We start from the raw sequence: 13,546 nt of genomic DNA on the forward strand, positions 1-13,546 counted from the left end.
TCGCAAATTCAAAGCCAGCCTCTGTAACTTAATGAGGCCCTAAGCAACTTATCAAGACCCTATCCTAAAATAAAAAATAAAATGGACTGGGGATGTAACTCAGTGATTAAGTGCCCCCTGAGTTCAGTCCTGGGCCCAGAAAGAGGAAAAACAACAACAACAACAAAATAATAATACCTGTTACCAAAATACAGGTATAATAATAAATATGTACAGATTTTTAAATTTAGGTTTGTATACATTCAAATAATTTAATATAAAATTCTGTGAAACAAAATTACTGCATAATTGTGACCTACAAAGAGGACTCAGTCTATCTGTGGCACTGAGTAGGAACCACACCTGGGTTTAGGCTTCTGCAAATATGTTTTCAGCTTGTATACCTACCTTGTTTATGTTCAAATCTTAACTACCACAAATGCTTTTCCACCTATCTAAAATCTTATTCCTTTGAAAAAATAGTATGTATAGATGAGATATAAAACCTTTTTTAACTCTGAATGTTAAAAGGGGTGTACATAGTTCTGGTAGAAAATTTTTAACTCATTTGGTTGAGATGTTGTATGTAGGATAGGGATGATGATGATGATGATGATAATTATTATTATTATTATTTTAATGTGGTGCTGAGGATTGAATCCAGTGCCTCATACATGCTAGGCAAGCACTCTAACACTGAGCCCCAGCCTCAGCCCAAACTATTACTTCTTCTTCTTTTTTTTTTTTTTTTAAGTTGCTCAAGACAATACAATGATCATGACATATCATACATTTGATTCAAATGGGGTATGGAGGATATACAATCAATCAACAATTACATGAAAAAATGCTCACCATCTCTAGCAATCAGAGAAATGCAAATTAAAACCACTCTAAGATATCATCTCACTCCAGTAAGAATGGCAGCCATTATGAAGTCAAACAATACAAGTGCTGGCAAGGATGTGGGGAAATAGGTACACTTGTACATTGCTGGTGGGACTGCAAATTGGTTCAGCCAATTTGGAAAGCAGAATGGAGATTCCTTGGAAAGCTGGGAATGAACCACCATTTGACCCAGCTATTCGACTTCTCGGACTATATCCAAAAGACCTAAAAAGAGCATACTGTAGAGATATACAGCTACATCATTGTTCATAGCAGCACAATTCACAATAGCTAGACTGTGGAACTAACCTAGATGCCTTTCAATAGATGAATGGATAAAAAAATGTGGCATTTATACACAATGGAATATTACTCAGCACTAAAAAAACCCAAAATCATATATAGTTCTTTTATAGTGTAAGACTTGACTGTCAGTCATTGTAATGCCATATGTGAACTGAAATATATTTAAATTTTATTGTTGCTTTGCAAGTCATTGGGATAAAGATCACAAATTAAAAATTAGGATCCCAGTTTCAAGATATGTGAGAGACTTAAAAATAGAAATCATCTATGAGTAATTTTAAAATTTATTTGTGGGACTCTATTTCAAATAAAACTTGATACAAAAGTTAAAAACAGAAATGTATGCTACAAGAAAATATATGCAAAGCAGGGGTGAATCCCTAGCAAATGTCTTGCCCAGTGGGTTTTAGATATTTGAAACACACATTACTAAAAAATTATATTTGAGACAGTGTTTATTATTTTTTTCCTGTGAGTCAAAATCTAGTTCATTGCATCATCTAACCATTAATCTCACTTTTGCCCTCCAGTTTTCTGTTATCTAAGTTTTAAGTCTTTATTTATAGGCAGCCTTTCACTTTTAATTCACTTGATATTTTTTGAGTAGTGACTTTGTATTTTGCTGGGAACTGTTTGCTATTACTATCTTTGCAGAGCTTATTGACACCCTGTTTTATTGCCTTACCTCTGGGTGTAACCACCTTTCTTGGGAGTTAGCCACCTGATGTATAGTCACAACTTATTTCCTTTATTTACCTGGCTAGAGTCAGTGGGAGGAACAATAGGTCAGCAAAAATCAAAAGTTCATCTTTGCTTTTTTTTTTAAAAAAAAGTGTAGATCAGATTCCTCCCTTTTAGGACCGCCATTCTTTTTCTGGGGCATGGTCCCTTCATAAACTTCTTTTCCCCAGGTAGAAACTGAGAACTCCTTGACTCCCTATAATTGCCAGATTTCAGCTCCTGGTTCTTCTCCAGAGCCATCACATAGTTTAGCCTGTGTTCTCTCCCTGATAGACCTCTCTCTTTGCAAGGTCTGTGGAACTTATATGTGGTAACATCAAAATTAACCTAGAATGTTGGATATGATTTTGGTCAAGAGGTGATAACAAGTAGTTTATTCCAGGGCTCAGAGTGCTGTGGACAAAGCAGTCAAGGCAAGAGGACCCATGGCACATTTGGACAATAGTTTATCTCTTTGGAAGTGGGGGGTATCTATTGAGGGTTTCAGCAGGGTCTTTGTCACATGAATTTTTGGGAGTGAGGGTGTTACTGGGGAGTGAACCCAGGGCCTTGGGCATGCTAACCACAGGTTCTACCTCTGTGCTACATACCCAGGCTCTCACGTCAACTTTTTTGTCTCTCTTGTAATTAGATCAGTGATTTTTCTGGCTATTTGCAGAATTTATTTTTTTTTTAATTCTTATTACTTTTTTGTCTTCTTTCCAGCTTATGAGACTCCTTATAATCTTGACCTGCTATTAATAACATTTTGTGTCACCTAAATGTAATGATTAAGACATAATTTTTTGCATGACCAATGTGATTCTGCAACCTGTACACTCAGAAAAATGAGAAATTATAACCCATCTGATTCAAATGTATGATATGTCAAGATCATTGTACGGTCATGTGTAACTAATTAAAAAAAAAGACATAATTTTTTTATGGAAACTTTAGCAAAACATCTTGTTAAGATTATTACATTAGTTAAATCATATTAAATTCCAGTTTTTAGTCATTTTGAATTACTGAAAAATGTCAATTTCAAATGATTCAGTCTCATTGTTTTTGTGGAAGTGTGAGACGTGGTTATACTGATTGTAATAACTCTGGTAAAGAAAATCTGTTTGATGCAACTGTCTTTAGAGAGTCAATTCCTCTCTTAAGTGCTTCCACTAATCATTGGTTTAAAAAAATCAATGCTAATCTATTACTAGGTATCAGTTGGGGGCTTTCTGTGTTCTGTTGTGGATATTGATAATAGTGGAGAATTAAATAATTAAGTAACTGTGCTAGGAAGTGAATTTGAAGAAACTTTAAAAAGTATTTGGCAAAATGAGTTTAGGAGCTCGTAACTAACAAATGGCTTGTTTCCCTTTGTATCTTAGATGTCTTATTAGTTTATTATTTCTTTTTCATTGTCAAGTAATACATTTTGAAACCTGGTTTTTTTTTTTCTATTTGAACTTTACAAAAGTCCTTCTAGTCCATAGATGTATTTTTAAATATTCCACTGATATTTCCCTCTACTGTGCTACTGTTTATTCCGTGATCCTAAGTTTCATACTTTGATTTCTCACTTTCTTACCCAAAGGCTTAGAGCTCTGTCCAGTGAGTTAAAACAATAGACTTATGGAAGATTTAAAACAAAAAAAGTTATTTTGAATTAAAGGGTAACTGTTTTAAAAAATTCACTTTAATATGAATGATTCTTGAAGACCTACATTTCCTTATCCAAAATTTTTTTTAAAAAAACAACCTAAGCATAAAATATTAGAATACGACTAAACTTTTAAAAACTTAACATTAAAAACTATAATTTTGTTTTATATACATATTTATTGATTTATATTTGAAAGTTTGGACATCATATACAGTTCAAAGCAGAACATAATGCAGTTTTACTCTACATAGGAGTAAATATTTTGAAAAGACTGTCCCTATCAACAATAACCAGCTCAAGTTTGGGAACCTGAACACTGAAATGTCTAAGCTTCCAATAAGCTTATCTGATGAAGGTACTTCCTAACTACTCATTGGAATAAGCTGTAGATTTGTTTTTTAATTATTTTTTAGTTGTAGTTGGACACAATACCTTTATTTTATTGTATTTATTTATTTTTACGTAGTGCTGAGGATTGAACCCAGGGCCTCGCATATGTGAGGTGAGCGCTCTACCACTGAGGCAAAACCCAGCCCCTTTAGATTTTTTTCTTAATGTGCATTATTATAAAGTCAGGAGAAAAGTTGATCCTGTTTCATTTTTAGCAGAGATGGTTTTCAAAGTCAAGATTTAGTTTTACTTCTAAAATCTTATATCATTCTTTTCATTTATATTCTTCATTACTTTTTCCCAGGTTCGTTTTTTATAGTTTTGCTACCTCCATCTTCCTCTTTTATAAACTACCTAGTTATTATATTTCACATAAAGCATAATTTTGATTATGTATCTGCTCACCAGCCTTCTTCATTGGTTTCAACACTATAAATTCATTTATCTTCATTTGTCTCAACATTCCCTACGTATGATTTAGGGAGAATCAATATTTTGAAAAAAAGTCATCCATATAGATTAAATGTGGTATGACAAACACTAAGCCATTTAAATGAGAGAAAAATCCAGCATTTTTTTTTCAAGATATACATTTGATAAAGAAGTTTCAATAAAACAGTAATATGTGTAGTTTTCTAAAATTTCTTACAGTTTTATTTGTTTATGTTTTCAATGTCTTATCCTTTTTTGTGGCTTTTTAAGCTCATGAAAAAGAACATTAGTTTGACTACAATGATAAAAACAGACTTTCAGTTATAGACTGCATTCAAATGGAACAGAGGAGTTGCCACTTTGTTATCCACGTTTCTTAGTATCAAACCTTGTGATACGTACCAGAGAAAAGCTGATTTCTAAAATGTGACCTTAACTGTAATTTCTTACCTTTAGAATATATGAAACATTATATTATAAATAAATGTATAATGTTGGCTATTAATTATATATTAATAATTTGTTTCTAGAACCTTCCTTCTGGATCATCACGTGTCGGAGCCATTAAACTTACCTATATTTCAAAGGTAATCTTTATGCTTTGTTTTACTTTCATGTGTGAACTAAAAGCAGCAGTTTCTATTTCATTTAAAGGGTATATCTTGCTGAAAACAGAACCTGATTACTACAGGTAGGAAGATCCTTAAATTGACAAAATTGGGAAGAAAATAAATTCAGTCTTCAGGATGTGATGAATTGCAAAAGTTAATACTAATGCTTGTGGTCAGATACTTGAACATCAGAATGAGAAAAATCAGTTAACTATTTTGAGAAGATCTGGAGAAGAGTTTTCTAAACGTGTGGTTGTTTTTTGTTGTTATTTTGTTTTCTTGTAGTGCTAGGGAGCTCAGGGGTGCTCTACCATATCCAGATACTTTTTAAAATTTTATTTTGAGGCAGGGCCTTGCTACGTTGCTGAATCTGGCCTGAAACTTGAGATCTTCCTGCCTCAATAGCCACCGTATCTAGCTCCTTTGTTCTTTTTAATTTTGTTTTAATCATTACTTTATTGCAAGATGATGGAATTAATTTTAAATTTAAATTGTAACTTGGTAATCTTTCACCAGGCAATATGTTTTAATAAAAGCAAACCACTTTTTAAAAAGCAATCAAAGAACAACTCAAAATGCAGAATAATGATGAGAAATTTTGGCCAACAGATTTAGCTGTCTCACTAAAAGAAACTTGAACTTTTCTTTTTTAGAAAAGGTAAACTGTAATTTCAGTAGATAGCAGTAGAGAAAGATTTTGTTACGCAGAATAGTTTTCATTTATCCAGTCAGTTGTGTATAGCTGTCTCAACTGGGACAGATACATTTACATAACCGGCTTTGCTTGAGCCTTCTTTCAAGCAGCTGGAGATCTGTAATGCACTTGGCAGTCGCTTCATTTTCCCGCTGTGCAGAGATGCTCTGTACACAAGCTTCTCCACCCAGTTTATCATGTGTTCCTGTTCCTTTCGATGCATCATATTCTGCAGAGAGATATGATAATCCAGGCAATTCTTTACCTCCCTCCAAGGCCATAGCAATGTTATTCCCCTGGACATCAACCAGTGCCTGCTTTGACTTCTCCAACTCAATTGGAAAATTCTCCTGGATATTTTTGATGGAAGCCTTCTTCACCTCTTCTAGTTGGGCAATTTTTTTGCTCATTATCAATAAATTCTCCAGTAGAGGCACCATATTTTTTAATTACATAGACGAGTAACCCCACTATTGATATGGGAGAGAAGGCATCTGGGGTAATAATCACATCTATTTCTCTGGATATAAAATAGAAGATAAGCCCAGTTCCAAGCATGGAGGGTCCTGTTACTCCAGTTTTAGGATAAAGAAACTGGAAGAATTCCTCAGGGATCAGCCCAAGACAAACTTTTCCTCCATATCCAGGAAGAGGTGGTAGAGGGGCAAGATGTGACTGCCCGGTATGAAAGATTCTCGTTGCCTGCAATATCCCGGTCCTAGGAATGTTGCATTCCTGAGACAGGGCCGCTTAGGCGGCAGCAAAAAGTACCACTAGGAGACCACAGGTCAGCAAACATCCAGGTAGCAGGCTTAGTGTCCCTGTGACTCCGACCAGAGACCGTAGGGGCCCCAGCTCCTTTGTTTTTGACATTATGTTTATGTTTTATTTTGAGGAAAATGTGGACTATCTTCATGTTGAAAGATGATTTTTTTCCCTTCTTTTTACTTTGTTTCTACTAGTTTCTGTTTTATTTGTTTTTTTGGTGCTCTTATAGTACTATTTTTCTATTATTTTCAAAAATTGAGATTTTATATTGATCAGATAGCTGTTTTCCTTTTCTTTAATTAGTGTTTTAGAAAGAGACATGGAGGTGCTAGTCGTGTGATTGTTTTGTTTTACACAAAAGCCATAAGAAGTTTGTTGGTAAAGTATGAGATGCCAAAGGTATCACACAGTGCTGTTAAAAATGTACATGATACACATACTGTGATTATTGGCAAAGATGGATCATTTCAATAGAATATTGATTATAGATGGGCCTCTGTTCACAAGACAGATACTTTTTTAAATAAAAGACTTCATCAGTATTACAATAAAGCTATTCATTCTCATTGAAAAAAACATTTTTTCTTAAAAAATATTTTTTAATTGTAAATGGATCTTTTATTCTGTTTATATATTCATTTATATGCGGTGCTGAGGATCAGACCCAGGGCCTTACACATGCCAGACAAGTGCTCTACCACTGAGCCACAACTCCAGCCCTGACAAAACATATTTATTAGCCCTCAGACAACAAAGAGGCTGAGGCAGAAGGATCACAAGTTCAAAGCCAGCCTCAGCAAAAGTGAGGTGCTAAGCAACTCAATGAGACCCTGTGTCTAAATAACATACAAAATAGAGGGATGTGGCTCAGTGGTTGAGTGCCCCTGAGTTCAATCCCTGGTACTAAAATAATAATATTAATGATAACAACAATAACAACAGTAACAACAACCTCTTCTCTGTGCAGTTCTAACTTTCGGTCTGTCCTACAGCTTACTGAAGTTTGAGATTTACAGTTTGTACTCTAGTTTAGACATTTCAACTTATTTACCCAGAATTTATTCCTGAAACAAAGTTCAGTGTGACGCAGCTGTGAATTTGTATTTGGGATCAGAATTCCTTTTGAAGGTACAAAATAGATGCCACAATTATGAGTTCTTCCTCTCGGCAACAGCATAGAGATAGTCATGCATGGGATTCTGGGAGCTTCTTATTTGGGGATAGCAGCTACCAGGTGTAGCTAGTTGCTTCACTTTCTAAAAGGAACCTTGTGCTACATTTAAGTAAGTGGCCCCATTACCCTCTATTCTCCTGTAAAAGTGGGGATTAAGTACCTTGTTAATTTCTCATAGCATATTAATGCCTTCTGGATTTGGAGACTTCAAATACACAGTCTTCCCCTTGCCCACCCCCATTTCACTTAGAGTTCACAGCTGATTTTGAAACATGACATTTGAGAACAATTCAGAGCTTATATAGATTATTCATTGAGGGAGTTTTAAAGATGATGTTAAATGAAAAATATTTATGTGTGTGACAAAGCCTACTGTTTTACTTTCAACTTCTTATTTCCTTCAGAGAAAAAAACAAGGTTTTTCAAAGAAAACATGGAAGTACCATTTGTTTTAAACATTACATGTGAAACTCAGATTCTATACTTAATTTGCTGCTGTTTTTCAGTTGCCTTTGAAGTTTAATTTCAGATTTATATGATAAGTGTTCATCATTGTTGGGAAAGTATACATGTGAGAGTTTATATGATATTTGAGTTTGGTTAGAGTAGTGTTGAAGAACTGAATAACGCATCTCTCTTTTTCTTGTTAGGTTAGCGATGCAACTAAGCTAAGGCCAAAGGCTGAGTTCTGTTTTGGTAAGTAGCCATATTTTATGTTAGTTACTTTAAATTAGATTGATATAATTAATTCCATCAGAGTAAAAGAAAACAGTCACAGAAAACACAGAGAGTAAACCTGTGGCTTAAAGAGTTATTTTAAGACAAATTTCCTTGCAGTCACCATCCAGGTAAGTCAATAAAACTTTGTCCCAATCCCCAAACCCAAAGCTTCTTTCTGTGCCCTATTCTAGTCATAGCCTCCTCCCTGCACCCATGTGTTACTGTTATCTTGACGTTTATAATAATCACCTTCAGTGAGATTTTAGGTAATTTTTAACTTTATACCTAGTATTATTCCATATTATTAAACATGTAAATAATGAAAAAGATTTGGTCTTGAGTTTGTCAGTTAGGAGAAATTTATAGTTTGGAGGCAGGAGTAGTTGAGGTTATTAGATTGCCTTGTTGAGCAGATATTTAGTGACTATCTTGTTTGTGGCAGACACTGTGCTTACATTGGGATGATGAGGTGAACAGGAGCAGTTGCTGCCTCTAAGACTCTCAGAGGCTGGTTGTCTCACATACAGACACAATGTAAGGTTATTATCATTACATTTATCAAAATACATAAAGGGGGGTATAGTCTGTTAAAGGAAGAACCAAGAAAGAACTCCACACCTTCATAGGGGACCTCAGGAGTCAGGGGAACCACACTGGATGAGGTGCTGAGTTTGAGGCCAAGTAAACTCCTGATCATCCTTTACATTGGGGAGAAAGGTAGGAGGACCACATGGGCAGAGGTGTGCCAGGTAGAATATGGGGGCTCAGCCCTTGGTGAAGCTGGGGGCAGTCGTGAGAGGTTGGAGTAAAAAGGCAGGCATAAGTCTGCATGGGGTGGGTTGACAAGTGACCACATATAAATAAATAAAATAAAGTCGTTGTGTCCATGTACAACTAAAGAAAAAAATATATATTTTTTTAAATAATAAGATTTTTTAAAAAAAGGAAAAAAGGAAGAGAGAATGAAGAGCATATGGAAGCAACCCATAGGTGAAGTAGTTTGGTTTGGGAGAGCCTTGATGCATATTGGTTCAGTCGCATTTAAATTGCTGTACTTAAGAGCCTGAATTACCATGGTACCAATGGGAGAAAGAGGAAGGTTGGAAAAACATTTGAAGTCCCCAAAACTTGGATGCTGGATGTACGGGAGCTGAAGGGAAGAGAGAAATAGCAAGGAAGTTTATGTTAAAAAATGAGGGAGCCAGGCATTGTGGCGCACGACTGTAATTCCAGAAACTTGGGAGGCTGAGACAGGAGGATCACAAGCAAAGCCAGCCTCAGCAACGACAAGAAGCTAAGCAACTCAGTGAGACCCTGTCTCTAAATAAAATTGAAAATAGGGCTGGGGATGTGGCTTAGTGGTTGAGTGCTCCTGAGTTTAATTCCTAGTACCCCAAAAAAGGAAAGAAAAAAAAAGGAATTGAGGAGAGCTGATGCGACAAGGCAAAATGTTTGGTAGGAGGTTGAAGGGGTGAGGGAACTTTCAAGTGGAAATCTTCTGGTGGCAATAACTGATAACTGGCTAAAATTGGAAGATTAAGAATGGAGAAGGTCTAGGGGTAAGCACCACCACCAAACAAACAAACAAACAAACCATGAATGGAGAACTGGAGAGGGAGATGGTTGAAGCTGGGAGAATTAATATTCTCTCAGAATATCCTAGTGGACACTAGTAGTGGGAGAGACAGAAATTAGAAATGGCCAGCTGACATAAAGAGAGACTATTTACATTGTTGTAAAAAAAAGTTACTTTGGGAGGCAGAGTTAATGTTACAATTCTTTGCTCTCTCTTACTTGCAAAGGGCAACTTTCTTTGGCAGGCTATAAATTAGGAATAGCATCTGATAGTAATCATATATCCAATAAGAAAATATGATAGGAGCAGGATGGAATACAGCAGTTGGAAAAGTAGCTATGAAGCTATTGCATGGTGGTGCAGGCCTGTAATCCCAGCAGCTCAGTAGGCTGAGGCAGGAGGATTGCAAGTGCAAAGCCAGCTTCAGCAAAAGGTGAGGCCCTAAGCAAATCAGTGAGACTATGTTTCTAAATAAAATACAAATAGGGCTGGGGATGTGGCTTAGTGGTTTAATCCCCAGTCACCCCCCTAAAAAAAATAACGTATTTACTACAAATTATACTATTGGTTATTAAATAAGAACATGCCTAGGAGCCTTACAAATGATGGCTAGTGGGGGCAAGTCAAGTAAGAATTTTGTATTTTAGAATATTTAATGAATATACTTTTTGACAAATCTTTATTTGTAAAATTTCATACTTAGAGTTTGAAGAAATAGTGTAAAGTAATAAATTTGACATTCATAATTTTGAGATATTTAAAATAGATGATTTATTTGGAATCAAAGATTAAGATTAATCATTTACTGGTCTCTCTATAGTTAGTTTATTATTAGTCTTCTATTGCAGTAGAGAAATGAGTCATAAAATGCTTACTTTCAGAGAGAGAGAAAGAGAGAGAGACAGACAGACACTGGCTTCTAAAATGAACCACAATTTCCATTTCAAGTTGCAACCTTATCTCACAAATTGCTCCAGAACAGTGAGGACAAAAAACACTCAAACCTCTAATAGACATGTGTGAACCTCACTGTATAAAGATAGAAAGAAGATGGAGGAATAACAGGTACCTAGGCAGCTTAGAGGAAGAGGCCAATGAAGAGCTAAATATTTTGGGTCCTTCCCTACCCTGACTCTAGACCTGGAAATTTTCTTAGAAGAGTCGGCAGCCCCATAATCCAAGAGAGTTCACACGGGTTTTTTTTCCCCAAAAGAATTCTTCCCATATTATTATTATTTTTTTTTAGATACCTTTATAGTTATACATAGTAGTTGGGTTCTAGTCAGTCTTTTTAACACCTCTTTTTAAAACATGAATAGACAGCCCAGAATTACTTAATATTTAAGGAGAATTATCAAATAGGAAAAGAGACATGAGACAATGCAAAACTCACGTGAAAAAAAAAAAATCTAAAGGTAGGACAAAGGTAAAGAGGTAAGAGGAGAGAATTAAGAAAATTAGACACACTCTCAAGGAAGTCCAGCATCTAAGAGAGGAGAGGGCAGAAAAAGAATAGATTAGGGGAACCTGACAAAGAATGAGATAATGTGTTTTATCATCACTTAATATGTAACCACAGTTGAGCCATAGTCAGTGCTGGGTTGTGAGATGATTTGTGTTTGCAGTTAAGCTAATGTTTATGCTTTAGTTTTTATTTCATTTATTTTATTTATTTGGATGGTAAGGATTTGGAATAAAGTTGTCCAGGGAAAAGGCAGGAAGCACTCAAGCCTTGGGCACATTCATTGTTCATTGAACTTAAAAAGATGACAACATAGAGATGTTCTAGTTCTTTCTTTTTTTAAAAAAATCAGAGTCTCTTTCCCTGTTTCCTCTTGCCTCTGATATTTCAAATATACCTCTTTTCAGTAATTTGCTTTATATTTTCCACAATATTTCCATAGTTAGTGAAATCTCCGAGGATGATGATGGAGAATAATATTCTGTCCCAGGCACTATGCTAGGTTTTTGCATGTATCATCTCTACCTCTCAAGGAAGGGGTAGTTGGCATTTCTGTTTCACAGATGTAGAAAACAGGGCTTAGCAGTCAAATGATGTTTATGGGATGATTCTGCTTGTAAGAGCATCAGCCAATCAGGTCTGACTGATTTCCAGGCTCTGATTTATTTATTTTTTCTACAGCAGATCACCGTGCCTCTCTTGCTGTGATATAATAAAAGTATGTGAGTTTTTATTCAGACTTCAAGGTGTGCCAGAAGTCTTTTTAGAGATTTAGCAGCCTCACTTCCTTCTCTTAGAAGAGGTTTTTCTAGAAATGTTATTCATTCAGAAATGTGTGTATTAAACATTGACTTTGTACCAGGTGTAGTATATTAATTACTATAGAGATTTTCAAACTCTCGGCATTCTGAGTGGATGCCCAAACAACACTGAGCAGGGAGAAACCATCGTGAGGGCTGAGTCTCAGCCCAAGCTGTGAAAGAGTCTGAAAACATACTGTATTGACAACTGGGAGTTAAAAAACACAAGTTGAATATTGACATATATGATGTTCTTGCTAAACATATGTAACTCACTAGTTTACTTAAAATTTTCTTTATGGTGTTTATCATTTCTCCAGTCTTTAGAAGAATATAAAGGAACAATTTACAGTGTGTTAATATTTAGTTTCCAGACTAGTTGTTCAGTGGCACTTCATGGATACATTTTTATTTCCTTTCGGAGACCCTCACCTTAATCAAGGAAGTTCTGGTTTGGTTCCAGTCCCAATTTCAATATCTTGTGTGTTGGTAACTTTTTTTCCCTTGAGGGTTTTCATTTCTTCCTTACTCTTATTCAGCTGGATGCTAGTACATCATTTCAAGTTTTGGTGCAGACTTTTGAAAGTTATTTTTATATTTTAACAACAGTGTAGCTATTCACATGCAATGTAACACATTGCAACAGTGTAGCTATTCACATGCTTTAGCTTCTGTAATAATATTTATGTTTTTAAATATAAATCCACATTTTATATAATAAATAGCTTTAATTCAGAAACTATCTTTGTAGCCAGCTATATATGCAGATGTGCTTTGCTTTATAAATAGCCCCAGTCCCTATGTATATGTAAATTGCATTAGAGGCTCCAAATATATAAAGAATGTAAATGTAAAGAAAACTCCTAAGGGCTTGAAAAATGAAGGTCTTTATTTTTCTAATCTTTTTTTTTTTAATTTTAATTTTAATTTGTTCTTTTTAGTTATACATAACACTGGAGACTATTTTGACATTTATGCAAACTTGGAGTATATCTTATTCTAATTTGGATCCCAGTCTTTATTTTTCTAATTCTGAGTAAGGGAAGTTCTCTAAATACATGAAATGTAGAGGCATTAAAGGAAAAAATTGGTAGAATATTTCTGTTTGATCAAAAATACCATGAACAAAGTGAAAAGTCAAATGACAGACGAGGGGAAGTACTTCATGAAACAGAAAGGGTGGATGATAAACGAACAACTCAGGAGAAATATGAGTAAAGCTCATGGAACAAGTACAGATGACTAATCAATGTGCCAAAGTAATTTGTCACAATAATTAAATTCAAATATAAACAAGGTATAATTATCCACTGATAGGTTTCAAAGATTTCTCTATCAGTCAAAGTCTGGTCAAGAAAACATA

The 13,546-nt window shown here is 35.1% G+C and overlaps 1 protein-coding gene and 1 pseudogene across 6 annotated transcripts in view; one reads left to right on the top strand and one right to left on the bottom strand.

The window, feature by feature from the left end:
- Nucleotides 1-13,546, top strand: part of Plekha1 (pleckstrin homology domain containing A1) — a 62,211-nt gene that overhangs the window by 22,919 nt on the left and 25,746 nt on the right. For 5 of the 6 annotated variants that reach the window (XM_077105271.1, XM_077105273.1, XM_077105274.1 and 2 more), the window contains exons 3-4: nucleotides 4,909-4,965; nucleotides 8,276-8,321. In XM_077105271.1, the coding sequence (XP_076961386.1) occupies nucleotides 4,909-4,965; nucleotides 8,276-8,321 (103 nt within the window). The remainder of the gene's footprint in view (nucleotides 1-4,908; nucleotides 4,966-8,275; nucleotides 8,322-13,546) is intronic. The other variant, XM_077105276.1, reaches the window with a different exon arrangement.
- LOC143638053 (ATP synthase peripheral stalk subunit b, mitochondrial pseudogene) lies at nucleotides 5,756-6,556 on the bottom strand (annotated as a pseudogene).

This window comes from Callospermophilus lateralis, chromosome 15 (genome assembly GCF_048772815.1).
Source record: "Callospermophilus lateralis isolate mCalLat2 chromosome 15, mCalLat2.hap1, whole genome shotgun sequence".
Classification (NCBI taxonomy): domain Eukaryota; kingdom Metazoa; phylum Chordata; class Mammalia; order Rodentia; family Sciuridae; genus Callospermophilus; species Callospermophilus lateralis.